The sequence below is a fragment of the Apodemus sylvaticus genome, chromosome 8, assembly GCF_947179515.1.
Source record: "Apodemus sylvaticus chromosome 8, mApoSyl1.1, whole genome shotgun sequence".
Lineage (NCBI taxonomy): Eukaryota > Metazoa > Chordata > Mammalia > Rodentia > Muridae > Apodemus > Apodemus sylvaticus.
The window spans coordinates 89614225-89640876 of NC_067479.1; the positions used below are offsets into that span (position 1 = coordinate 89614225).

The 26652-nt window shown below is 52.5% G+C and overlaps 1 protein-coding gene across 1 annotated transcript in view; it reads right to left on the reverse strand.

The window, feature by feature from the left end:
- Nucleotides 1-25470, reverse strand: part of Zcchc24 (zinc finger CCHC-type containing 24) — a 51774-nt gene extending 26304 nt beyond the window's left edge. Inside the window, exons 1-2 of the mRNA XM_052189903.1 lie at nucleotides 25024-25470; nucleotides 13525-13725 (exon numbers count right to left, since the gene is read on the reverse strand). Of these exons, the coding sequence (XP_052045863.1) occupies nucleotides 13525-13725; nucleotides 25024-25269 (447 nt within the window). The 5' untranslated portion in view covers nucleotides 25270-25470. The remainder of the gene's footprint in view (nucleotides 1-13524; nucleotides 13726-25023) is intronic.
- Between the last annotated feature and the right edge of the window lie 1182 nt (nucleotides 25471-26652).

Consider the following 26652-nt stretch of genomic DNA (forward strand, 5'->3'; position numbering starts at 1 on the left):
TACTGTCCCCCAAGGCAAAATGGAGTGGCCCATGTCCCCAGTTCATACAGCTCACTGTTTCATCTCAAGAAGACAAAGGCCAGAGCCCTGGCTCCAGTAGCCATTGGCCTAGACAGATGGCCAGACCATCGCAGAGGTGCCGAGTGTAGACTGTGCCAGAGAGCCAGGTCTACAACAGCACCATGTCTTAGATTCTAGAACTGGGGGTGGTAATGCACACTCTGCTCAGGCAAGAGGCTTCCTCCCCAGAATGAGCGCCCGTGAGAACGCAGACACCTGTGTGAGGCTCAGAATGCTGAACTCAGCTGTGGACGGATCAGAGAGTCTCAGATCTGAAACCACACAGCCCACAGCCCACGAGCCAGAGACACCTGGAAGGAAGCCTGTTTCTAAGTCACAAGCTCTATGGCTGCCTGGACCAAGAATCTGGGATGAAGTACAGGCGTGAAGAAGCAGAAGCTGTGGAACTTACTGCACCCTGGAACCTTAGAAGGACAGGGAGCTTGCTCACCTGTAGGTCCTCCATGACAGTTCACGCCGGGTACCGTATTTTGCCCAGCTGTCTGTCACCATCATTTGAACCTGCAGACAAGTCTGTGTCCCAGCCTGCTCTAGTCAACACCTGCAGCACCCCCAGATAAACAAGACAAAACATCCCAGGTACTTCTAAGGGGAAGTCACAGAGGAGCGTCATTGAGTTCAACCCTCTTTCCTGTTATAAGGAGACAGAGACTACAAGCAACTAGCCCAAGGACACACAGAAGTGTCTCCCAGCCTCAACACTAGGCTCGAGTCCCCTAAGTCTCTCCCTGTACCCTCTTTAGACCCCTCTGGCTTCAGGGATTCAGTTGCCTGGAGGTGGGGGAGGGAACAAGAGAGAAAGAGAGACCTAACAAATGAGGGTCACCAGGGTTCTCAATGCCAATCCTTACTCCCAGGAGGCCTGTTATGAAGAGAGACTTTGGAGACAGCAGTTAAAATCCAGGACCTCTGCTGTGACAGTCTGGGTCTAGCTGTGGACTTAGATAAATGGTGTGGCCTCTCTTGTCTAGAGCGCTAAGTATGTCCAGCCTGCAACCAGTGAGGTGCACACACCTCAGATCATCAGATCAACACAAAACCATTAATTTACTTTGTGTGTGTGTGTGAGTGTGTGTATGAGTGTGTGTGTGTGTGAGAGAGAGAGTGTGTGTGTGAGTATGTGAGTGTGTGTGTGAGTGAGTATGTGTGTGAGTGTGTGAGTGTGTGTGTGAGTGTGTGTGTGTTTATATTTACAACTCAGTTCCATGCACGGTGTTCAGCATGCCCTTTGTACATGACAGTGTTATGTCACAATGATAAAGAACTGTCTTGCCAGGCAGTGGTGGCGCACACCTGTAATCCTAGCACTTGGGAGGCAGAGGCAGGTGGATTTCTGAGTCCGAGGCCAGCCTGGTCTACAGAGTGAGTTCCAGGACAGCCAGGGCTATACAGAGAAACCCTGTCTCGAAAATAAAAAAAAAAAAAAAGAAAGAAAAAAGAACAGGAGGCTGGACAGAGACTGCCTCCATCTCCCCCTTGTCCACTGTGGACCTCACACAGCAAGCCCATCCATTTGGGGGGATGGAGGTCCTCGGTGTCCCTCCTGGTGTGTTCCTGTCTAACCCAAACACTCCAGCTGTGATTTGGCCCTTTTGCTGTGTCTGGTGTAGATAGTGATTGCCTGGGCATAAATAAACGCCTTTGGTTTGCTTAGAGGAAGCCCAAGCTTCCTGCACCCAGCTGAGGGTGCGACTCTGTCTGCCCTGTCCCAGCCGACAAGCCTTGCTGACTCTCAAGCCAATCTGAGTAGCCTTGCCACGCCTCTCAGCCTTTTCCTCCATTTCACCCAATGCCCCTGGGTCCTACGCAGACTAACAAGGTAGTTCCCACCCGGTAACTAGGTGGGAATTCCTAGGCAAGATTCCATCAGGCCCATGCTGCAGACTCCAGGGCAAGGAGAGTCGGGGTCACTGTGCTGTGGGACAGTGGCTCCTGAACGGTGTGGGCAGGAGTGAGTCAGAAGGCTAGAGATCACATCCACCCTGTGCTGCTTGAAACTGATCCTGTAGCCGGGCGGTGGTGGCGCATGCCTTTAATCCCAGCACTTGGGAAGAAGAAGCAGGAGAATTTCTGAGTTCGAGGCCAGCCTGGTCTACAGAGTGAGTTTCAGGACAGACAGAGCTACACAGAGACACCCTGTCTCAAAAATAAAATAAAAAAAATAAATAAAAAACAACAACAACAACAAAAGAAACTGATCGTGTGCTAGGCTAGGCAGGAGTTCTGCCACTGAGCCACACCCTCAATCCCAGCTTGCATTTCTGAGCCTCTGAAAGCAGCACCTGGCTCAAGGACCACACCCCAGGCTAGCCTCCAGATGGCCAGAACAGTCACTCCTTTTTAGGGCTTTCAATTTTGCTTATCTGGATTTCCTTTCACCTGTAACTGTCAGCTCAGAAGACTCTCACAAAAGCCCCAAGGATTGGGCTGGATGTGTGCTCACGGACCCACTATACAGAAGGGAAAACTGAGGAGTGACAAGGGCATAAGACTTCTTCAGGGTCACCCAAATGACTATCCTGCTTCTAAACTCCCTTGAAGCTGATCAGAACCAGACCCAGGGCAATGAGCATCCCCTACCTAGCAACCAACTTCCTGTCTTGCCTTCAGCTCAGCAGAGCCTCAGGCCTCCTGGCTCTCCAGCTCATCCTAGAGGACCTGCTGGAACTTCTGGTGCTCCCTCGAGCCAGTGAGTAGCTGAAGGGATCAGGAATCAGCCCAGCCATGAGGCCAGGTTCCCACAGGCATGGGAGAGCTGGGGAGGAGTCCCAAGGGAGGCAGGCTCAAGTTAGGCTCTGAAGGGAACAGGAGGGAAGCAGCTAAGTTAAGGCAAGATGGAGTACAGCATGCGGCAGGGCTTAGCAGCCTGGGAAATACCAAGGGTGTGCATACGATCCGTGGAAGTGTGCGTGCGTGTTTGTGTGTGTGTGTGTGCACATGTGTGTGCATGTTTATGTGCATATGTATGTGTATATGTGTGTGCATATGCATATGTGTGTACACGCATGTGTCCCCAAGAATATAGGCTCAACAGCCATTGGAGGCAATGGGAAGTCAAGGGGAGTGTCTGTTCTATCTCAGGAGTCTTACTATAGTCCCAGCCTCAGTTTACCAGTGAGGCTGGATGAGACTCTGGGGCCAACGGCCTCAAGAGCAACGACAAAGTTTATGCAAGCAGCTGCACACCAAGTGCTAGAAGAGGCCAAGTAAGGGAGAAGCAGTGTGACCCACATACCCCACTGCACCCTGCAAGGCAAGAGAACCCATTCCCAGCCAAGGCTATGCAATGGACAAGCACAAAGCTAAAGTCTGAGTCCAGCTCTGGAAGGCTCTGTGAGAACCCTGGGCCTTCAAAGCCTTGCACAGGTCATGTGAAGAGCTCAAGCCCCCGCCTCTCTGCCTGTTCTGTGCTGAATCACCCACAGCCTCCCAGGTACTGCTGCCACCGCCATTAGCCATTAGCCATTAGCCATGCAGCCACGCAGCCACGCAGCCACGCAGCCACAGGGTGGCCCAGCCTGAGCCTGAGCTAAACCATTTGGTGGAAGCTCCAGGCTCTGTTAACCTCCTAAACCTCTTTAGGATGCCAGCTCGTGTCAGACACCATATGATGGCGACGATGCGCTGACCAACACAGATCAGTGTGCTTTGTTTCCACACTCTGTTCTCTAGGCCTTGCAAGCTGCTCAAGGCTGCGGGATGAGGCCTCCTTTCCAGGCTCTGCCCCCTCCCCCCCCATCTCTCAGGATCCAGGAGATGAAGCCCTCCACGGATCATGGAGACACTGGGGCCTCCTTTTTGTCCTGTTTGGTACTTAAAAAGAGAACCATCAGCTGAGGATGTGAAACCGGGTCCACAGCTAGCTCCTTCCGGTCACGTGCCCTGCACCACACTCCTCTTTCTCCACTCTCATGCCACCTCTACAGCTGTCCCCTCTTGTCTGTGCTTGGAAGGGTGAGGACCTGGCAGGTCCATCCCTCCATGGGAGCCAGTAGGAGCTGACAGCTGTGCTCCCCTGCAGCCGTTCCCCGGAGTACCACCCTGGGCAGAACAGATCCCCTGAGCCTCTTTCAGAAAGTTCCCCGTATTCTTGGAACTGTCCCCTGCTCCTCCGGAGCCCCTGAGGAAACAGCCTTGTCACCTAGCCCCCTACAACTCATCCCTGAAATAGCCCCTTCTGTGGACAGAGGGTAAGAGAGTAGGCCCAGAGCCCTCTGGGAGACCCCACAGCTCTGAGGCACACTCCAGACTTTTGGGACCACCCCAAACCAGTTTGAGAGAGCTGACCTGCAGCCTAAAAATAACAACACCCACTAACAAACTTAGTGTAAGCACTCAGAGAGTGTGGGGAGAGCTTCAGATAAACAGCAGCTCCCAGCATGCTTCGAGGCAGGACTTCTCAGTATCCTTACTAGAAATCGAAGGAAACAAGACCTGGAAAGACTGGCTCACTTTCCCAGAGGCTCACAGCTGGAAAGAGGCCACAATGGCCTGGTGCGAGGCAGCAGGGGGGTCTCAGAGAGGAGGGAGGGAGGGCAGAAGTGAAGGCCAGGATACAACATGAGTCCTGTCACCTCCCAACACCAGGACCCACGAGACTGGGCCAAGCGGCAGTCACAGGCCCCCAGCCATGTTCCTGAGGACATGCCCTGGGCACCCATGGCATTTCAGGACTGTGCCAAGTACTAGAGCAGCACAGCTCAGGTCTCCATATGGCCACTCTTGTGTCCAGGGGAGTCATTCCTCCCTGCCACATGTGACCTGCCCCCAGCCCAGGATCCCTCCTGGGAATCACAGAATAATGCTGTAAGCCTCCCTATCCCCTCTTCTCTCCTCCAATCTGCTCCCCTCCTCCTTCCTCCTCTTCTTCTTCCTCCTCCTTCCTCCCTTGCCTTCTTCTGGCCCCCCGCCCCCACAGATTTTACATAAAGTTATCTTAGCTCAGGTTCTGTGAGAACACCTCGGTTTCCCCACTAGCTCTCTAGTGTTCCTTTCTGCTTTCTGTTGCTATAATAAAATACCTGAAGCTCATGCTTCCCAAAGAGAATGAGTTTATGTAACTCACAGATCGGGCTAAAAGTCCTAACATCAAGTCCTTTGAAGCTCCCGTGGAGAAGGCCACCAAGGCTAGAAAAACTAAGAGTTCACCTGACAAAGGAAGAAGCTTGCCTTCTCATAATAACATAACCAGGGTTCTGGAAGAGCTTGCCTTCTCATAATAACATAACCAGGGTTCTGGAAGAGTTCCCTCCTTTCTTTCCAATGACTTAACCACCTCCCAGGAGGCCCCACCTCTTAAAGGTCCACCGCCTCATCCATCAACCCTGTGGGAACCAAGCTTCCCACACGTGAGCCCTTGAGAAGCACACTCAAACCAAGTCCAAGCCACAGCAGCTCTGGCCTGAGCGGAGGCTTTAAACATTTCAGCGGAGAGCTTTCCCTGGCCTGTCCCTTCCCATGGGAGGTGCTCACAAGCAGAGGGAAGGGCCTGGCCTGGCTCGGTGAGCAGGCTAATCCTCTTCTGCTCTCCATGCCTCTCAGCTTGGGCTCTAAGGAACTTCCAGACCCTAGCCTGAGTTCTTTAGGGGAAGCCCCACAGATGCATGGTCCCTCTCCATCTGTCCCCTGGGCAGGTCCACCCACTCAGACTCCAGAGAAGAACAAACCTGCTGTGAGGTCAGGACTGGAATGAGGGGGCTGGCAAGGCAGGCTGGGGTCAGCTATGGCCCGTCAGCTCTGCTTATGGCCTTCGAACACCCAAGCCCTCGGGGACTGGCGCCTCTGGCCTGTGGTAGGAGGCAAGGCTGGGGTCCAAGGGCAGCCCAGGCAGGGTAGGCAGGCGGCCAGTGGCCTCCCCTAGCAAGACTCTGAAACTATTTACATCCTAAGATTTCAGCTGTTCTGGGATCTGAGGCTCTCTGCTCTATTTTCCTTTTTCTTTTGCAATCTCCAAGAAACCCGAGCTGCCAGCTGGGTGGGGGTGACAATTTTGCTCCGTCTGACATCTGGATCACATTAGCCGGCCGGCGGGCGTGCTGACTCAGGCCCGTGCTCCCCTGGGCTCCAGCCCTCAGCTGGACATGGAGGTACAGGTGACAACCGCACCCCCTCCTGGACCTCCCTCAAGACAGACCACTACTCATCAAGAAAGCACTGGGAGTGAGGGAGGTTCAAGGCTTGACGGACTGACAGACGGACGGACGGACAGACGGGCAGCTGCCAAGTTTGGCATGCTGGGAAGAGGAAGGTCCTAGAGAAAGGACTCTGGATCCTTGCACAGAGGTGCAAGGTCAAATTGCAGATGTGGAAAAAGTAGCACAGACAGGTTAGGCAACTTATCTAGTGTTGCACAGCAGACCAACATACAGAACAATGACTTGAACTTCGCCTTTTAGCTGACACATTCAAGGCGGCATCAGGATCCTTCCTGGTGGCATGCGGACCCTGTGTGAATTTTCCTGAAATGAGCAAGACCATCCAATTACAAGCACCCACCAGTTCCTCTTAGGGCTGCCTGATGACTTTTATGCCCATAGACCTTTTTCTTTTATGTGGCTTTTCCTTTATAAGTTACTAAAAATTATATTTTCTAACTGCATTAGTGTGGATATTGAGACTAGGTTCTAATTACATGTTGATGATGATGATGGGGGGTGGGTTGGTGGTGGTGGTGGTGGTGGTGATGGTGGGGGGGGGGTGATAGTGATGTTTACTTCCTTAAGACCTTTCATGGTCTTAAAACACGTAAAGTAGAACCATTTCTGTGGGCCTCTAAGAAGACCATGGGCAGCCTTGGTGCTGTCTGTGCTGTGGAGCGGTCGCCAGGAGGGGACTCTTGGCTCTTCTTCAAGTGTAATGTTTCCTGATTTGGGCTTCATTTTTTCCTCTGTGTTGCAATGTTCTGAGCTCCACCCGGCCCCCAACCTGCCCTCAGAGTGATCTTTTAAACTGTTAGTGTGAGTCTGTTACCTAAACCCAGATGGCTTCCCTGCCCTCAACACTAAGCTCAGGGTTACAGCTTGGCATGCAAGCCTCCACCACCTGCTCCGACCACACCTCCCGCCTCTCCTCCGGGAGTGCCAGCTGTGAACAAGGGCACACAGTACCCAGAGAGGCCTGGGATGCCTTCCCTCCCTGGTCTAGCTCCTCCCCATGAAACCTCACACAGTGCCCCAGGACACTGAGAGAGAGAGTGGGACAAACTCTCTCGAGCCACCACCCAGGCTGTGCCTATTCTAGAAGCATGTCTGTACCCAAGAGACACTTAGAGAGGTCTTCATAGCCCCGACTCCAAACACACGAGCCAAGCTGGAAAGACTGGAGGATTGGTGGCTCAGAGCCACTGTGGCTCGGATCCTCAGAGTCCTGCCCCATCAGGCCGCAGAAGACATCAACACCCTCGAGCCCAGGTAACCCTGCAGGTAGCTAGCAGGTGCTGCCTAGGCCTCCCTGCAGACAACAGGTATCTATTGCCACCAGAGCTGACAGTCCAACGCTACCCTGCCCACTCAGATTTAGCCAGCAGCAGATCCCTGAGGTTGGGCCATTTCAGGTCATGACCAACGTGGTCAGGATGGGCAGGGGTGGCTTCTTGACTTCTATTTCCAACAGTCCTTCTTTTTTTTTTAAACAAAACAAAACAAAACCTCTGATCTTAAAGGCAGTGGATCTAGATCATAAACAAAAACTCCTGGGCCCTAGACTCAGAGGAGCTGAGTTCTAAGCATTGAGAGTTACCAGCTGTGTGACTTAACTTATGGCAAGCCACTTAACTTCCCTGGGCCTCAGTGTTGTGAGAAGGAAACTGAGGAACTTTATCTTATGTGCTGAGAAGGTGAGAGGCTTACGGGCTATTGGACGGTGACCTTACTGTTTACCTTCGGGTCTCAAGACTATCTCATCACCACTGCGCATACTCAAGGACAGGGACCCTACGGCTGGTTTGTTGTTTGTTGTTGTGGTTGTCATTACATTTCATCTTGCTTTTCCAAGAATGAAGTGTCAACACTCTTGGCTCCTAAGCTTTTGTAGACAAGACATCTATAGAGATGACCCTCGCCCACAACGAGTGATGTCCCCTACGCAGCAGATTTCCGTCACTTCCCACCTCTGCTTTGGAGGCCCCAGACTTCTTGTATTCAGTAGCCCTCACAGTGCCCCAGGGTCATGCGAACAGGGCCTGGGAGACTGTACTCCCAATATTTTAACTGTGTCCTCTTCTTTTAAATAGGGTCGCATGCATCCCAAGATGCCCTTGAAGTTGATATTTAGCAGAAGATGGCATGGAGCTCCTGGCTGCCGCTGTGAAATGCCAGGGCTCGCGGGCAACCTCGAGACCTGGCAGGGTGCAGTTTACCCCAGTTAATCTATGGATAATTCTAAATACATTTAGACCATTTAGAGATTCTTCTACGGAACAAAAGATAAAAGACTAGAAAGAACATTTGAGGGAATAATGGCCTAAAATGCTTAAAATCTAATGACAGCTTTTTGTTGGTGGTTTTGAAGACAGGGTCTCTCTGTGTGGCCCTGGCTGTCCTGGAACTGACTCTGTAGACCAGGCTGTCCTCACACTCACAGAGATCCTCCTGCCTCTGCCTCCTGAGTACTGGGATTAAAGGTGTGTGGCACTACAATGCATCGAAGCAGCTCAACAGTCTCCATGTAGGATGAACAGAGAAACAGACCCAGCACCGGGCACATCTGAAGGCCCAAACCAGCAGCTCACAAAGCCGTGCAGGAGCGGGATTTCTGTATGTCATGCTGGTGAATTAAGACGCATTAGATAAACCATAACCAACAAGTGGATCAATACGAAGTAGCATTAAAATCTTTTTTTTTTTTTTTTGGTTTTTTGGATTTGGTTTTTTTCTAGACAGGGTTTCTCTGTGTAGCCCTGGCTGTCCTGGAACTCATGCTGTAGACCAGGCTGGCCTCGAACTCAGAAATCCGCTTGCCTCTGCCTCCCAGAGTGCTGGGATTACAGGTGTGCGCCGCCACCACCTCCCAGCTTAAAATCATTTTTAAAAATTAAAATGTTACATTAAAAAACTAACAGAAAGGAAAGAAATAAGAATGAAATAGAGGAATTAAGAAGGCAAGGTATGAAACAGAAACTCATGGTAGAAGTAAATCAAACTACACCAATAATACTAAAGGTGAATGGATTAAAGAATCCAATCACAAGGCAGGGATTTTTTTTTTTTTGAATTGGACATAAAACTCAAGCTCCAACCAATTAGATGCTATCTCCAGGATACTCACTTCTGATTCAAATATCTGATTGGATTAAAGTAATCACTACAAAGCTAGGTGTACCACTATGAGGGAAAAACAAAACAAAAACAAAAAAACAGACTTCATGGGTTTGTTTTAGTTCTGTCTTTTTTTTTGGTCTTAGTGATTCAACCCTAGATGTGTTTGCAAGTGCTGAGTAAGTGCTCTACCACGGAGCTGAGTCTCTAATCCTACTTCAGGCTTAAAAAAAAAAAAAAAAAAAAAGAATATTACCGGTGTAAAAATTGGAGTTAAAAGGGGGTATTTTATAATGGTAAAAGGATCAATTCATCAGAATGATATTGCCACTAGAAAGATACCTAACAGGAGAATGCCAGAGCACGGGGAGAGAAACAGACAGTGGAAGACAAAGGGTGATTCACAAACAGTATTGGAGACACTGGTATCTGCATTTAATGGATAGAGAACTGGGCAGAACGTCAACAAGGCAGCAGGAGACGTAAACAGCCCTGTGGCCAGCGTGCCTAGCAGACAGCCCAGTGCGCCCCACCCAACCTTCTCACAGCACAGCACGGCACAGCCTCCAGGCCAGCCACGTGCTGAGCTCCACGACAGCCTCCACACGGTTAGAAGGGATGAACAGTAAGTACGAAGCGTGCTCTCTGACCACAGTGGAATAAGTTCAGAAATCATCAAAAGATATTTGGAAAGCTCACAAATATGTGGCTATTAAACAGCCCATTTCTGAATAACCAGAGGGTCCAAGAGGACACTGCGGATAAGTACTAGGTGGCGGCATGTGGAAGTCACGACGTCCTGAAGCGTGCCGTGGGGCTCATGGAGCAATTTGGACTTACAAGCACTGACAATGATGAAAGAAGGTGTGGGACCCCGGGAGGTGGCTCAGCGGCTGTGCACAATAAAGACCTGAGCTGGGATCTGCAGAACCCGCATGAAATCCGGGTGTGGAGACGTGTGCCTATATTCTCTGTGCGGGGGAGGCAGAAAGAGGAGGTCCCCTGGGGCTGGCTGGCCTGCCAGGCTGGCTGAACTGGCTAATTCCAGTGAGAGAACTGGCTTAGTAAGCAAGCTGGAGGGGCTGGAGAGATGGCTCAGCGGGTAAGAACACTTGACTCCTCTTCCAGAGGTCCTGAGTTCAATTCCCAGCAACCGCATGGTGGCTCACAACCATCTATAATGGGCTCTAACACCCTTTTCTGGTGTGTCTGAAGATAGCTACAGTGTACTCACATGCATTAAATAAATACATAAATAAATAAATAAATAAATAATAAATCTCTTATAAAATAAAAGGAAGTTGGAGAGTATACCAGATGCCAGAATCTCACATAGGAACACACCCATGCACATATCACACACACACATAAATATTACATACATGCACATATCTCACCTGTTCATGTACATATCACACATTACATACATGCACATATCACACACATATTACATGCACGCACATATCTTACCTATGCGTGTACACATCACACATTACTTACATGCACATATCACACACATTACATGCATGCACATATCTCTCACACAAACATTATGCACACACACACAAAGACGGGAAAGCAGAGGCATGATTTCACATCAGGGCGGTGGAAAAAGGAAGATCAAGAGTTCAAGAACAGCTTGAACTGCCTAGCTATATACAATCCTGTCTCAAAGAAAGAAAGAAAGAAACAAACAAACAAACAAAAAACAAAGAAAGAAACAAACAAACAAACAAAGACAAAACAAAAATGAAGGTGTGGCCAGGTACGGGGGCATATGGCCAAGGAATGATGATCACAAGTTTGAGAAGTTTGAGGCCAACCTGGACTATAGATCGAGAACATCTCTTAACAAAAGCAAATCATAACGATGAGGCAGCATATCGTCAGTGACCCAACCTCAGCCCCACACTGAGAACTAAGAATAAAGACAAAGTAAGAGACTCCACAGACGGGAACGAGAAAGCTCAGAGTGGAAAACCCAAGTCAAGGATTTTCAGCGGCATTGTGAGACCACACCCACGGCGGTACTATCCACAGTAATGGGCAGACGCCGCCTCGCTGTGCACTGAGAAGCAAGGAAGGCCTATCAGTTCAGTGGGAGACCACCCGGCCCTGAATGATGGCCAATGACATCACAATGACATGACCCGGCCCTAAATGATGATACAACATCGATGAGCCACGTGATCCTCCTGTCTCAGACTTGGCAGCCCGGGGGTGAGTCACCACGTCTCGCTTACATACTCATTATTTTGACCTGCTGTATAACATTTCATGTGAAACAAGGCTTTATAAAAATTTATTTGCCCCTTTCCTCTCTTTGGGAAGATTTGTGCTCAACACCTGATAGGATGAGAACCCCCCCGACTGGTTCAGGAGTCAGAGAGTACCGTGACCCAGCAGCTGCCTGTGGTCAGTGGAGGGTGGATAGCATCCAGTTAAAGTCTAGCCCACCTGAATCCCCACCGTCCAGCACCCAACAGGGATGAGGGGGTTCTCTCTTCATGGTGGTGTCCGAGAGAAGAGAGTACTCGACAAGAATGGGCCCCTCCTCCCTCATCTGCCATAGAGCTGAGAGACAATGATCAACGTGAAGGAAAGCCAGTATCAGCACTGCGCCGGAAACTGCGGGACCCTCTATCCAGAAGACCCGTCTGCCTCTTAAACTCCAGGCTCCTCCACTAACCAGCCCAACCCTCGGCATGAATTTCTCCCTTGCTCAAAGTGCTCAACCCAGCCTTCCAGAAAGAGGCTCGTGGGAGCCTGACACACAGGCAGTCACCCGCACTACACGAAAGGCTGCCAGGAGACATTTGACACAGGGTTTGTCTCCTCCTTGCTATGAGTGGGTCTTGCTTGCCCATTTCCCAAGCTGCCCATGGATGGGATGCCCTGAACTACTGCATGTGGGAGCGCTTAGCTGGGAAGGGGTGGGCAGCCTCTGAGGCCTTATCTGTTGCCCAATCAGAGAGCCCTAGGGGAGGAGGGGAGCTCAACCTCCACCAAAGTCACGGGATTCCAAGGGCCTCTTGCTCACCGCCCCTACGGGAGGATGGGGTGGGGTGTGGGGTGTGGGGTGTGGGGACAGATGCCATCAGCAGTCAGCTACCACCTTGTAGGGCTCCAGTAGGGGATCACACCTGTCACCACGGAGGTTGAGCTGGCACGTGGGTGTAGGGTGGGCTTGGGGTTCCTTCTCTACCAAATTCCCTGGAACCTTTAACAGAGCTGTGTCGGGGCTAGGCTTGAAGCAGCGGAGACCCGAAGCCCCACCCAGCCCTTCCTAAGACATGCCTAGGATGCAGTGGCGAGCCCATCCTGGCTCCCCACCCGGCCCCACTCTGGTTTCCAGCATCCGGAGGGCAATACTGCATGGCTTTTCAGAATTGATGAGATTCCATTTCTATTACATATATAAAATAAATCCAGCACTACATTAGTAAAGAAAAAAATGGAATATGTGAAGAAGAAACAATGTAGGGGAAAAGGATCTCTGATAAGCTAACACTGCTTAGAAACACGCCTGCTGTCTCCTCTCCCCAGGATCCTGCATCTGTTGGGGAGTCGGTCACCTACAGAATGGCACTGGCTGCAGATGCCTTGCTTCATTACAACAAAGCATGGGGGACAGAATGGGGCTGCCCCTAAACCCCTCCATCTTGCAGCCCAAACCCTGAGAGGGATGCCAGGCCTCTTGGCACCCGGTGCTTTTACCGTGACCTATTCCAGGGCACAAATAGGCAAGGACCCTCATCCTTCCTTGCTCTAGGCAGAGGAGGCAGTGGTGGGTCTGAGGGAGGGGGTGCACATCTGGATTCCTGGCCAGGAGCCCACATTCCTTCCTGGTGAGTGTGAGCAGATGGGGCCTCCAGAGAGTTATGAAGAGGCTGCGGGCTGCCTCCTGCCCCACTATAATGGGACCCGCTCTGCAGGAACACTTGTGGGACCCGAGGGGCCAGAACCTCATGTGGGGGCCTGGTTTGGGTCCAGAATCCACTATGCAGATTGCTGAGCAAGCATCGTGGGCCCAAGTGGGGTCTGGATCCCTCTACCTCAGATGTCTTGTCTTACTTAACAGTACCATGCAAACAGAAGGCCCTGGGGAGAACGTGGTGCCCATCCATCCACCAACCCAGCCGGGAAGGAAGCTCGCTCCGGAGAGCCCAGTTGGGTTGAGTTGCCTTACCTGAGGGCAATCCTTAATGTAGTGTCCTTTGTTGAAACACAGGTGGCACAGGTAGTTCGGAGGAGGCCGCTTGCTGGGCTTGCGGGCCTCAGAGGTGAGCGTCAGGTCTGAGAAATGCTCGGTGAGGGAGCTGAGGCCATCTGCGATGTTGTTGAGGGAGCCATAGGGTGAAGCGTTCCTGTACACACTGCTGCTCAGTGCCTGTGGAAACAGAGGCTATTCAGGGCTGTGGCAAAGGAGGCTTTCAGACACCACCGGCATGGATCCACACAGACCTAAAGCCAGAGTTCAAATCTTAACTTCAGTTGTGGGTTTAGCCTCAGGGGCCCTGCCTATTCTGTGGGAACACGAGAGCGACCCCCTAAGACTTCCGTAAGGGTAAAGGGAGGTCATGATTCTAAAGTTCTTTGTCACGTGTCTGGGCCTTAGGACCCCTGGGTATGTGGTGATGATGTTAACAGCTGCCAACGGTGTTACTATCGGTTCTTGACACACCACACCAGATGTGGAGGAGGTTAATACTCTCAACTTGACAGGACCTAGAATCACTTAGGAGATAAATCTCTTAGCGTGTCTGTGAAGGAGCTTCCGCATTGGGTTGAGCAACTTGGGAAAAGCCACCCTAAGTGTGGGCAGCACCATTCCATGGGCCGGGGTCTTGGACTCAACAAAAAGGCAGATGGGTTTGCGACAGCCTTTCTCCCCCTCCCTATTCCCATTGTGCACACACGGTGGTCACCGGCCCCGGGCTCCTGATGGCACCACCTCTCTATCCTGAGGGACTGTAGCCTCTGATAGTGAACTAAAGTATAGCCTGACTTCCGTAAGTTGCTTTTACCTGATATTTTACCACAGAAATGAGAAAAGTGACTAAATACAGACGGCCTCATGGGAAGCCACTTGTTAGGTAGGGAGAGACTTCAGACACAGCTCTGTTGACTCTATTTCTCACCTAGTAAGAAAGAGGCTTGGGGACGTGCAACATGGCTGCCATTTTCAAGAGCTGGAGGCCGAAGCACAGAGAAGTCCAGCCTGCCTGAGCCACCTCTCTGAGAGCCCAGAGAGGGAAGTGGCTACCTCTCCCACCTCCACATGACAGGAACCAGACACCCTGTCGAGCTCCCAACCAGACGGGGCTCAGGCCCTCCTGGTGTATACAGCCTCTATTTATAGCCATCACGGCACAGCGGAATTTAGTGAAGGTGGGGCCTGTGGTAGGGCTGGCGAGGAATGGCCAAAGGCTCCCCTTTCCCAGGGAAGGGCCAAGGCTAGAAAGCAGCAGCTTCCCCCGGAAGTCAAGGGTGAACCTGGACACAATGGCTGGAGTTCTCTGCACCCACTCCAGATGCCCCATGACAGGGATAAGCGCTGGGCCTGGGCTCATGAGGAGATAAAGCTCTACTTCCTGGAGTCCTTAGGCTGCTAGAGAAACAAGGTTCCTGGAAACAAGAGCTAGACTCCTTTGTAAAGTAGGCCCGGCAGGGCCTAGAGCAGGGGCGATCCTCTGTCTCTTCAGTGTGGAAAGGTGAGAGAAGAGAATTGACAGTGGTCTAGGGCCTGAGGTACACCCTGCCCAACTCCAACAAGAGTAGCTTCTAATCTCACATTTCCAGCTTCAGAAACTGATCACTCAGCTCTGAGTGGACCCAGCCCTCATCTTCCAGCTAAGATAGCACCTTGGACACCTGCTGGGTGACCCTGAGCTGGCTCTTGCCTTCTCTGGGCCTCTATCCAGCTTACATTATTTTAACCAGAGCCTGGGCCTGGCAGAGCACAGACACCATACCTAGAGTTGCCCAGGGCTAGCACACTGCTTTCCCGAGGTGTGGGAATCCCTTAGCTCTCTGGTACAACATGAAACCCAAGACAGAGCACTCCAGCACCAGCCTGCATGTGGTCTGAACTGGGCAAGCCCAGAATGAAGTGGCTCCCTGAGAGGCAACAGCCTCCATCCTGGAGGTAAGGACACTACAGGGTCACTTTCTGAAGTACAGGAGGACAGCTTTGGTGGAAATCAGACAAGGTGGCCATGGTGACAAGCCAAACCCTAGGAGCACTTACTGAGACAGCTGCTTCTCGTCCTAGCCCTGTGAGTCACTGCCCACTACTTCACACACGAAGTGAGTATTCAAAACTTGTATTGAGTGACTTGGAAACTAGTAACAAAAACAGTTTTCTGGGCTCCACCTCAGGGTCACCACAGCAATGGCTGGGGACCAAGAGCATATTTTTGTGTGTGATCAAATATCCACAATGACAGTTACCAGTTTAATGATTTTTAAAGTGTTTGGTTCTGTGGTGCCGAGTATATCTTCACTAAGACACAGCAGCCACCACCACCCACCTCCAGAGTCGTCCATCTCCTCAAGCCCAAACTCTGAATCCACTGGATGATAATTCCTGAGCTGAATCTGCTTTGCCAGCCCCGCACCCCTACCCTGGAAAATTCAGGCAGCAGCAGCCTCTTCACCGGCCTCAGAGCACCAACTCCTGGGTCCCTCTACATCTTGACTGGGAGACCTGTCCCATGCCAGGAAGTTACCGGCTCCATCATCCCTAACCCGCCTGACTGAGGGCAACGCAGCCCTGGCCTCTTAGAGAGAAGTTTATCCAAACAAGAAATCTGAAGCTCCAAACCCTGTGACTCATGCTCACGGCTGGGAAATGCAATTTCACAAAATAACAACCCTCTTCTCTTCCCCCTCTTCCTTTCTTTCATTTTTGCTGGATAGGATTTAAACAAGTCCGCAGCCTTCGAGACTGTTTTAAGAGAAAGGGGAAGTTTGGCGGATGCCAAAGCTACACTAATTACACCCTAAATAGTTCTCTCTCCAGGACCATGGCCATACTCCTAGACTCACGACAGACCCTCCGGCATCCCCAAACAGCCAAGGGCCTCCCACCCCCTCCCTGGCCGCTCAATTCTCCCAGATGCCTTAAAGGACTGCAGAGAAGCCTTCCTTAATAGATCCATGGACAGAGCAAGGCTAAGGTCCCCCTCCCAGCACCCTGGCCTCCACTGTCCCCCAGCCTGTCTTCAGAACTGCCACAGCTTTCTACCTCGAGCACCAGCCCAAGACAAACACCACGCAGAACTAAGAATCCAGGAGGAGTCAGACGGTCCAACCACATTCCCATGCTATTAGTAGAGAAACTGAGGTTCTGGGGGACTGCAGAGGCTCAGACCCAGTTGGAACCGGGAGGCAAGAATCCAACTTGCCTGGTCAGAGCGGGCTGGGCAGATCAGAAAGCCATTTCTTCTGCAAAACCCTTTTTGAGCTCTGGCCACAGAGGTGAAAGGTAAGTCCTGGCTGTTTTCCAGCCTGCAGGGACTGGGCAGAGTGTAGGTTGGGCTTTCTCTCTTAGAACTGAAGGGAGACAAAGCAAACTTGATTGTCCCTGCAGGTACACCATTGTTGGGTTCAGACACCCGGATTCTGAAAGGTACTCTAGTCCTGGCATAGAAAGGGAAATCAGCAATCTACTATGCTGCAGGGCCAGCATGCAGATTGGAGATGCATGCATTGTGAAGGCCCTGCTCCCCAAGGGAGGGTGGCTCCACTATGTGATGGATATAAGCCTCCGTCTGTGGGCTGCATCATCATTCTGCATCAAAGATCCCGGAGGCTGGTAGGAAGCATGGGATTCTTCTACCACATGGGGAAAGACAGCATCAGCGTCACATAATCAATGCTGGAATCTGCTCCAAGGTTCTTGAGGGTCTGACAAGGAAAAATCGATTAGAAGACTCTGGTTTGCTCTGACCACTAGTTATTCCTGTACACTCTGCAGAATCTTTTCTTTACTTAGTTCCCCTTGACTGCTAAGACACCATTTATCTGAGCACTGATCTCATTTTTGTAGAGCTGAAAACTGAGACTCAAAAAAGGCTTAGCCATTTGCCTGAGGCAACAGAGTCAAAATGTGTTGGTCAGTAATATTTCACCCACACACAGCCTCTAAAGTCCGGCTCCACCTATTAAAAAAAAAAAAAAGGAGCCAGAGGATGACATGAGGTGTGACATCATGGTACTGAAGACGAAGTGCATCCAGCTTCTCTGGTTTCTGAGAGGGGGTTGGAATCTGAGGAAGGCAGTTCTGCTGTGGACTCTAAGCGCAGAGGCACAGCATCACACTCTCCCCAGAGAAGCCTGCCCAGCTGGACTCTCCTGCAGGGCTATCACATGGTACGTCAGGCAAGGGAGGAACTGCAGGGTAGCAGGCAGGAATGAGACAGCCTCTGTCAGGAAAGACACAGCCATGGGCAGGGTCAACGGAGAAGGTGGTGTTCAGGGCCAGGCCAGGAACCCCAGGGAGATCAGGCAGCTACAGATGCTCTATGTTCTGTTCTCTAACCCAAGACAATATTAGAGGAAAGAGCTTGATTCTAGCCCCTAGTTCTATGGGGTTCCTTTCAACAGTCACTCAACTATTTTCTTATCCTCTAAAACCACCCAACCTAATGTACATAAAGAAAATATCAGGAAAAAAAAGAACCATCCAACCCTTCACCCCTTCACCTCTTCACCCAACACACACACACACACACACACACACACACACTGCAATAAGAAACCATGGGGGGCTAGAGAGATAGCTCAGCGGTTAAGAACCCTGACTGCTCTTCTGAAGATCCTGAGTTCAAATCCCAGCAACCACATGGTGGCTCACAACCATCTGTAATGAATATGACACCTTCTTCTGGCTCGTCTGAAGAAACCATTCCTATCACCAGTGACCACATACCTTCCTCTGTCCGTAGGGCCCACCTGGAATGGCTCACATATTCATCCTCTGCACACAGACAGGAGGGTGCACACTGGGTTGGGGTGTAGACGGCCATGCACACAGGTGAGAAGTGGGTCACAGGAAGTTGAAGCACACCGTAACTGAGCCCTGCCCCGCCCCACCCCACCTCACCCCCCACCCCCCACTCCACCCCACCCCCGTCACACACAGTTCTGCCCATGTTCTTGTTTCCAGGACCAGGGACATATGAACTGGCCAAGACAGATAGCGACCCTTTGCCAGTCTGGACAATGTTCACACTTCCCTTTAAAATAGTTCCTCCTACAAAGAAGATACTCAGTAAAAGATCCTAGGCTAATGGTCACATCTAGTTCTTTTAGATGAAGGAGGCAGGCAGAGAGAAATGGGGACCAGGGCTTGGGAGAGTAGACAGTGGATGCTGGGCAGAGCCTAGCGGACCTAGAGCCGAGGGAAGACTTTCTCCCCACCTCAGTCTCTTGGGCCCCAACCCAGGGTTACCACTCACTTGATGGTGCTTATAGGCCACGGCTCCTTGTCCGCTTCCCAACTAGCACAAGAGCGCTGGGGTCCCTGTGCCTTAAGGGCTCAGCAGGACTGTAGCGTTAGTCAGTCCAGGTTACGACCAAAGCCATATCCTCTACAGCAGAGGCCTGGAGCTGGGATCTACTGTGCAGTGAGTGTGTCCACAGACTGTGAAGTCACGGGCAGACATGGGCGCTTGTATACTGGGCTCACACCAGGGACTCCGAATGCCTTAAGATTCTCAAAGGTGCTCATGACCAAACAAAGTAAGGACCAGGGTTTCACCCTCTCCCAAGTCAGCCCCTTGCAAGTAATCTAGCTACTAATAAACACTCGTTCCTTGAGATAACATAGGAGGCCGAGACAAGGGAGACCATCTACTTCACCACAAGGCTCTCTCAGAAGAGAGAGCAGGTTTAAAGCCATCTGCCCCACTCCCACCCACTTGGTAGAATGAGCTGCGCATCCAGTGCGGTCCAATTACAGACCTGGCATCAGTGGAAGAATTCCTACTCCCAAGTCCGACAACAGAGCTACGGAGAGACACCGCCACTGCATAGCGCATGGCAGCCAAGCGGCCAAGCCGACCACCTTGGCATCACTCCTTGGCTACCGCAGGCCGTGTTGTTGGAGCTACTGAAGGGTGCTCCCTTTAGGACTGCTGAAGGGTGCTCCCTTTAGGACTGCTGAAGGGTGCTCCCTTTAGGACTGCTCCCTAAAGCAGCCATCCCACGGCTCCCAGAAGAACCATCCAATTGTACTACAAAGAAACACCTTGGAATCTGTCTCTTGGGGCAGGGCTGGAAATATCACGGGTAGATTCAACAAGTATAAAGACTTGGACACACGAGACTGCTGGGTGCTTCCAGAAATTACAAGTTAACCAGTGTAGCCAATGGAGGACTGAGCAACATAAGATATATTCACACACACACACACACACACACACACACACACACACACACACACACAGGATGAGTTAAGGAATAGATCCAATGGCACATGCTTGGTTCTGTCCCTAGGTCTCTGAATGTATCCTCTTCTTCTGGACCTCAGGACGACTGCCCCGGGGAGAGATATAGACATAAAATAGACATACAATAGGTAAGTATGGTTTTTCTCCTCTGTGTCTCCTAAATCAGGCCAGTCAGAGCAGGAATATATTAGGAAACCCAGTACCTACACAAAAGCCCATGACTCTTCAAAGGAGTTGGGGTCCAGGGCTGAGGTGTGGCTCTTGGCAGGGTACTTGCATAGCACATAGGAAGCCATGGATTCGATAGCCTGTACCAGCTAAACAGGACATGATAGGTTACCAGTACTTGTGGAGGTAGGGAGATCAGAAATTCAAGGTCATCCTTAGCTATGGAGCATGTTTGAGACCGACCTGGTCTATATGAGACTGTCTCAAAAAAAAAAAATGGATCCAGACAAAACATCAGAGGCACTGTGATTTGATAGGAAGTCTCAGTGCTTGGTATACACAGGAGCCTGAGGCAGATGTGGGTAGGAGCTAGCCTGGAGACGACAGGCTACAGAGATATGTCCAGGCTGGGATGCAGAAACGATTTAGATCTAGTTCTGCTGATGACTTGGTCATCTAGACCTCTGCTCTCTGGATAATGGAAGCGACAGGGAAAGAACTACATTCTAGAGCCTTGCTATCCATGGTCCCACTGGAAGCGGTGGTGCATGCCGTCATTCCAAGCATTTGGGAGGCTAAGGCAGGAGAATTACCCTGGGTTCAAGGGCAGCCTGGGCTAGGGCGAGGCCCTGCCTCAGAAAACCAAGCAGGGCAGCTTGCTGCTTCCTAGTCTCCATTTAGGCCACTGTGGACTTCTGTGGCCACTAATCACTTATTACTGAAGCCCTTGCTCTCCCTGCAGCCGATTTACATGGCCCAAGCCATAGTTTCCCTCTGAGCCCAGACTTAACGCAGTCAACTTAACAGAACAGAGTCAAGCTGCCTGTGATAACCCCTCCCAAGTGTCAGCCTCCTTGCCTGAGTTACTGTTCAGAGCCCCAAGAGGAGGGGTCAGATGCTTGGGGACTCTTCCCTAGTCATACCTCTGAAGCACTCCTCCCAGGTTCCAGCTGCCTGCCTCCCACCTCAACCAGACCACAGGGACTATGGGAGTCAAGTTTAGCCCCTGCTAGGGAATAGAATGAGTGCTACACAAGTCCACACTGTGGAGCCTCTGACGCCTGCTGTGGGCACAGGTGGCATTTCATCCAAACTCCCTACATTTGCCTAGGCTGGGGGCTGTGTTTGTTTTTAATGTTTACACTTATTTATTTATTTATCTGTGTGTGTTTATGGGTACACAGCCCAGCATGTCAAGGTCAGAGGACAACTTGCAGGAGCTGGGTCCCTCCTTCTGCCTGGGTTTAAGGAACCCAGGGCTTAAACTCAGGTTGTCAGGCTTGGTGGCAGGAGCTTTTACCCTGTCCCTTCCCCCCAGGCCTATTTTGTTTTCTGAGGGTTTTACTGGAGCCCCAAGCTGGCCTTGAACTCATGGCAATCTTCCTATGCTAGAAATACAGACATGAGCCGCTTCTTCCATCTGGAATCTCGTACAAGACCCTCTATTTTTTTTCCCTCCTTTGTGTTCTCCTTGCCATCTCTGTGCTAAAGGGGCTGACGTCACACTCCACACCACTAACAAGTCCGCAATGGGTGGGCCACAGCTGCAAAGCGTGGGGTCGGTCTGTAGTACTGTGGAAAGGGATGTACGAACTCAGGGATCTCCACGCTTTATGTTACTAAGAAGAGCTTCCTGAAGTTTAGAACTATGCAGCCCAGGAGACCGCATGGCTGACTCAGTGGAACGTCCCTGCCTGGACTTGGAGATGGCCAGAAGAACACTGGCCCATATCCTGAGCCAAAACCATCCCCTGGCTGAATTAAGTCTAGGAGCTGCTGGGGCGAAGACTTGTTAACACATTTTGAATGACAGGCCTTCTCTGAGCTTTTACCATGCTGATGAGCACTGTGTGAACGAAGGGATGACGGTGAGCTGACGGTGAGCAACCTGTGCTTTCCAAGCCTGTTTGCGCCCTCCTTTCTCCCAGCATGCACAAAGGAGAGCTGGTCATCCCACAGCCACACTTCCCAGCTACATCTATTCACAGAGAAAAAGGGAAATTTGTCCTAAGAATCTGAATTGAACGACTTGGGCAGCCTCATTTCCCTGCCTCTGCAGGAGGGGGATAAAAAGCCCGCCTGGGCCGGCTCTGAGAACCCCTCCAACGGTCCAAGAGGTAACGCTTAATTCTACTTTTCCAGAAATGGAATTCATGGTGTCTACACTGCTGGGAATTTAAATTCCAAACAGAATTTGGCAAGGAAGATCCTCGGGAGTCCACTCTCTCCACTCCCCCTTCTAAGCCCCACCCCCTCCTGTAGCACCTGGAGAGAGGGGCTCAGCCAAGGAGTCTCTCTCTCTCTCTCTCTCTCTCTCTCTCTCTCTCTCTCTCTCTCTCTCTCTGAAGACATCCAGCTGCGGCCACAGATGCCGTTTCTGAAAGCCGAGTTTACCAGACCTCATTTCCGAACCCAGAAGGGTTTTAACACACTTCCACCTGAAGGCCATCTCCTGGAACCTGTCCTGCACTTATATGTAAACTCGGCCACGTCTCTCTCAGCTCCCAGGACCGCGGGGTTACTCAGGACCCTTGGCTTATCTTCAGCTCCCAGGGCTGAGGTTCCAGGGGCACAAGAGGCCTCTGTGGCCCCGTGTCCTCACCTCCCCCAATGCCAGCTGCATTCATGGTGTTTTGCTATTGTGGAGGGAGCAGCCTGGGGGCGGTGCAGGAGGGGGTGGGTTCTTGGCACAGGGGCCGGTGCAGACGGGCTATGGTCAGCGGTCAGCATGCAAGTCACATCCACAGGCACTGCCTCTGGGCCTGCCAGGCTCTGAACAGAATGGCAATGCTTGTGGACGGGCCCTGGGTCCCTTCCTCAAGTTCCCTCTTGTGACAAAGCACTTGTTGCCTTTGCACCCAGCCCTTTAGTGATGGCCTTGACTGGGTGGGGAGGGGGTTCTCACCTTCTCAGCCACATCGGAACATCAACTAAGCCCCAGGAACACAGCTGGGGGTTTGAGAGAGTTTAAGAGGTCAAGGGCTAGGAGGTGAGGGAGAGAGAGCCAGAACCCAAAGAGAGCCTTCTGGAAGTCGGCGGGCACAGCTCTCCAGCTCTCCATAGAAGCCATGAGCCTTTAAAGTGTGAGAAGTCCCTCTGCTCTCCAGGCTGTCTGCGGGCAGACACCCGCTTGTTTGTGTATACCTCCAGCCTCTAACATACCCCCGTCGGGGACAACCGAGATTCAATCTCCTCAATGGAAAAAGAGGAGGCCCCGAGAGAGATGGGAGCTCCCTTCCCCCACCATTGCACCAGCTCCTCCCACACCAGGCTACTTCCTGGGGGGGAAACTGAGGAACACAGCAATGAAGTGGTGGGGGTAGGTCTCACTGAACCACAGCTGGCATCCCAGAGGCTTGAAATTTCCAAAGACAGGATCTCTGACTGATGGGCACACCAACAGAGACCGCATGTAAGGAAGGAATAAGGTAATGCTGGGATGGAAGCTGAGGGGACCTCGGAAAGGAACGCTGCTGGGCCACGGGACCTCTGGGTCACGGTCATCGCCCAGATGAGAGGCGTCATGGTGGCACTCCATCACTCACCTCCTCTCACACATGTATTGTCTACACTCCCCCGCCCCCACCCTAGGCTCCTCACCCCCATCCTGTGCAGAACTCAACAAATGTTTGCTAAAAGAATTAATAATGGAAAACAGCCAACCAGTAAAGAAATACTCCACAAACGGCTCTCCAAAGCCATTGGTCACCTAAAGCCAGCTCGCCAAGGGACAATAAACTGTAACAAGGAAGACCCCAGCCAGGGAACCATTCCTCGGGGCAGAGAGCATGTGTTAAGGTTTATAAAGAGCTGTGGCATGCAAACGCTCTCCCCGGGCTCTGCAGGCACCTTTCCAGGCTTGCCCCCGCCCTCCTGCCCTCTTCTCTTCCACAGGGCAGCAGGGCAGCCTTGGAGGTGCTGGCCATTCTCATGTCTGTGAGTCCTCCCATAAACCATGGCAGTGTGGAACACATACCTGAGACCAGAAAGGGTGATCTCCTGGCGCCACATCTCCACCCCAGCACACCTCAGCATATACAGGCCTTACTCCCAGTCACCTCGGGGTCAGAGGTGAAAGTGACACCGTGTGTGCCCCTCTACTTCCTGCACCGTTTAGCAGAAGGAAACCACAGGGAAAGGCACAGAGGGTATTGGCATTTTCCAAAATGGAGTAAACGGGTATGGGGTGCCATCGGTAGCCGGATTCTGGGAAGGTTCTGGATAAGACCCGCGAAGGGGGCTGGGAGGTCACGGCCACCTGTGTATTTATCTAGCTGGGAACATGCACTGTCCAGTAGACTTTGTAACCGAATCCATTGAACAGGCAGCCTTTGCAACACCATCCCAGGTTTTGGGAGAAGGCACTAGGCAGCTGGAGCCCTCCCAACGCCACAGCCCCCCCAGCCCCCCCAAGGATTTCCCTTTCATTTCCTTCCAGCCTGGGAAGGCAGGGAACAGAACAGTCTGCTAGGTCAAGCCCTCAAAAACCACTTCCTATGTGCCTGGGGGAGGGCAAGCAGCTGTAGGGTGGATCTAGGGGTTCCCAAGTGGTGGGAGAAAAGGCCCTGGAAGAGCGACTGCTTTCCAGCGAGCCCTCCAGGTTAAGAACTATGGAGGTCGGGGGAAGAATTCTTTTAGGCCCTTTCAGAGGAATTCCGAGCAGGCTCTGCAACCCTCTGTCCCAGCTGGGCAGCCAGAAAAGTTGATAGAGTTGGGCGAAGGAAAGACTAGGAAGGGGCTCCCCGCCCTAACCGCACCCCGGCAGTCTGAAGAGAATCCGGAGACACCCCTGAGCCTGCTTACTAGGAGCAGGACTCCAAACTCGGAGAGGGGGCGGGAGGGCCCTGCCCAGGCCTGAGCTGCTCCGGGCGGCTCTGCCGGGAGGTGACGCGCTCCCGGTGCCCCAGGGACTTCGGGCGGCAAGTTTGGCAGAGCTGATCGAAGCCAAGCCAAGCCGAGCCGGGCAATGTGGGGCCGGCCTGGGCTGTGCCAGGAAGAGCGGAACAGATAGAAGAGGGGCCTGAAGCAGTGGGCGCGGGGCTGGCTCGCGCTGGGGCACCCACCTCTCCGCGCTGCAGCTGGAAGACGCTGTTAAGATAGCTGGAGTGCAGGGGAGAACCCAGCTGCTCCGGGCGGCCCTTGCCGAAGGCCAGCTCCGGGGGCGCGGCGCCGGCGGGCGGCTCGGGCCGGAAGGCATCGAAGGCACTAGCCTGGTGTGTGTCCTGAAGCGACAGGTAGACCCAGTTGAGTAGCTGGGCTGGCTGGTACACCGAGGCGGCGCTCGTGTCGATGGCAGACAGCAGGCTCATTTTGCCGTGGAGGTGCCGGCCCCTCCCCGGCCGCCCGCTCGCGCCCCCCTCCCGGCGGAGGGGCGGGCACCGGGGAGCCTGTGCCCACTGCCAGCCGCCCCGGCCCCGACGGCTATCCGCCCCGCGTCCCGCGCCCCGCGCGTTGCCCGCAGCCGCCACCGCCGCCGCCTCTACGAACTGCAGCAGTGGGCGCGCACGGGCGGAGGAAGGAGGCAGAGAAAGTTGGGCAGGAAACTTTTGGCCCCGCCCCGCCCGCTGCCAGCCCCGCCCCGCCCGGGGATCCGCTATCTGCCTCTGCGCTGACCCCTCCGCAGGATCGCTTCTAGGGTGGGGTCCACAGAGACCCCGCCCCACCACGGCCGGTTCGGGCCCCGTCCTCGCTCCCCCATTGGTTGGCTCATTGAATATGGATATAAGGGTGGGGCAAGACAAGAAAGAAGGCAGGTCCGCACATGCAGCACCCCGCCGACCCCCACACCATGGACGGCCCCTCCCGAATCCCCCAACCCTCCACCCCGGGTCAGCTCAGCTTCCCAGCCCCGGAGCTCAGAATCAATCGGGGCCCAAACAGTCGGCTCTACTGTAAGCTGGTTCCCATCACTTCCCAAGCGCTCTCTAGTTAATTCTTTTTTGTACCTTTTTCCTCTCCCAGTCTCTCCTCTTGCTGTTAGTCCGATTGTATTTCTGTGACTGTCTCGATGTTCTCTAACGACACTTTAAACGTGTCTCCTTTGAAGCTTCCTTCTGTCTCCCTCGCCTCCCTCAAACACACACACACACACACACACACACACACACACACACTCCTCGTGCTATCACCATAGGACCCTCCCCCTCCCACTTAATTCCTTCCATCTGCAAAATCGCTTTGTGGACAGCCTTCGCCGAGGGGGGCCCCGGGTTCCTGCCCAAGGAAGGGCTCCCCTTCTCCTCCCCCATCTCCTGCACTTCTCCTGTTTCTATTCCAGACTGGCCTCTGCTTTTCTCTCCTCTTCTGCTCCCAGGCTCCAACCTCAGCTCTCCCTAGTGTCTTGAAGGGGTTGCAGGACCCTGGCCTAGAAGATCTCGGAAACCCGCATCTTCCTGGATGAGCCCGCACTAGTCAGTGGCTTCCCACACCCTGAGGCCTTCATTCACCTCACAGACCCAGAATGGTGTGGGCTGCCCAATATCCTGGGACCCAAGAACCGGGCCCAATCTCTCGGTGCCAACTCAGAGGAATTGAGTGCCCCGTGGGGATTCAAGTCACCTCCACCTCCTTTGGCCCTGAAGCCATTCAGCCTGGTGTTCAAATGCCAGAAAACAGACTTTCCGAGTAGCCACCTCACCTCTGCCAACCAGCCTGCGTTCTCTGTGATATGGGAATGATTATATTCATGCTGG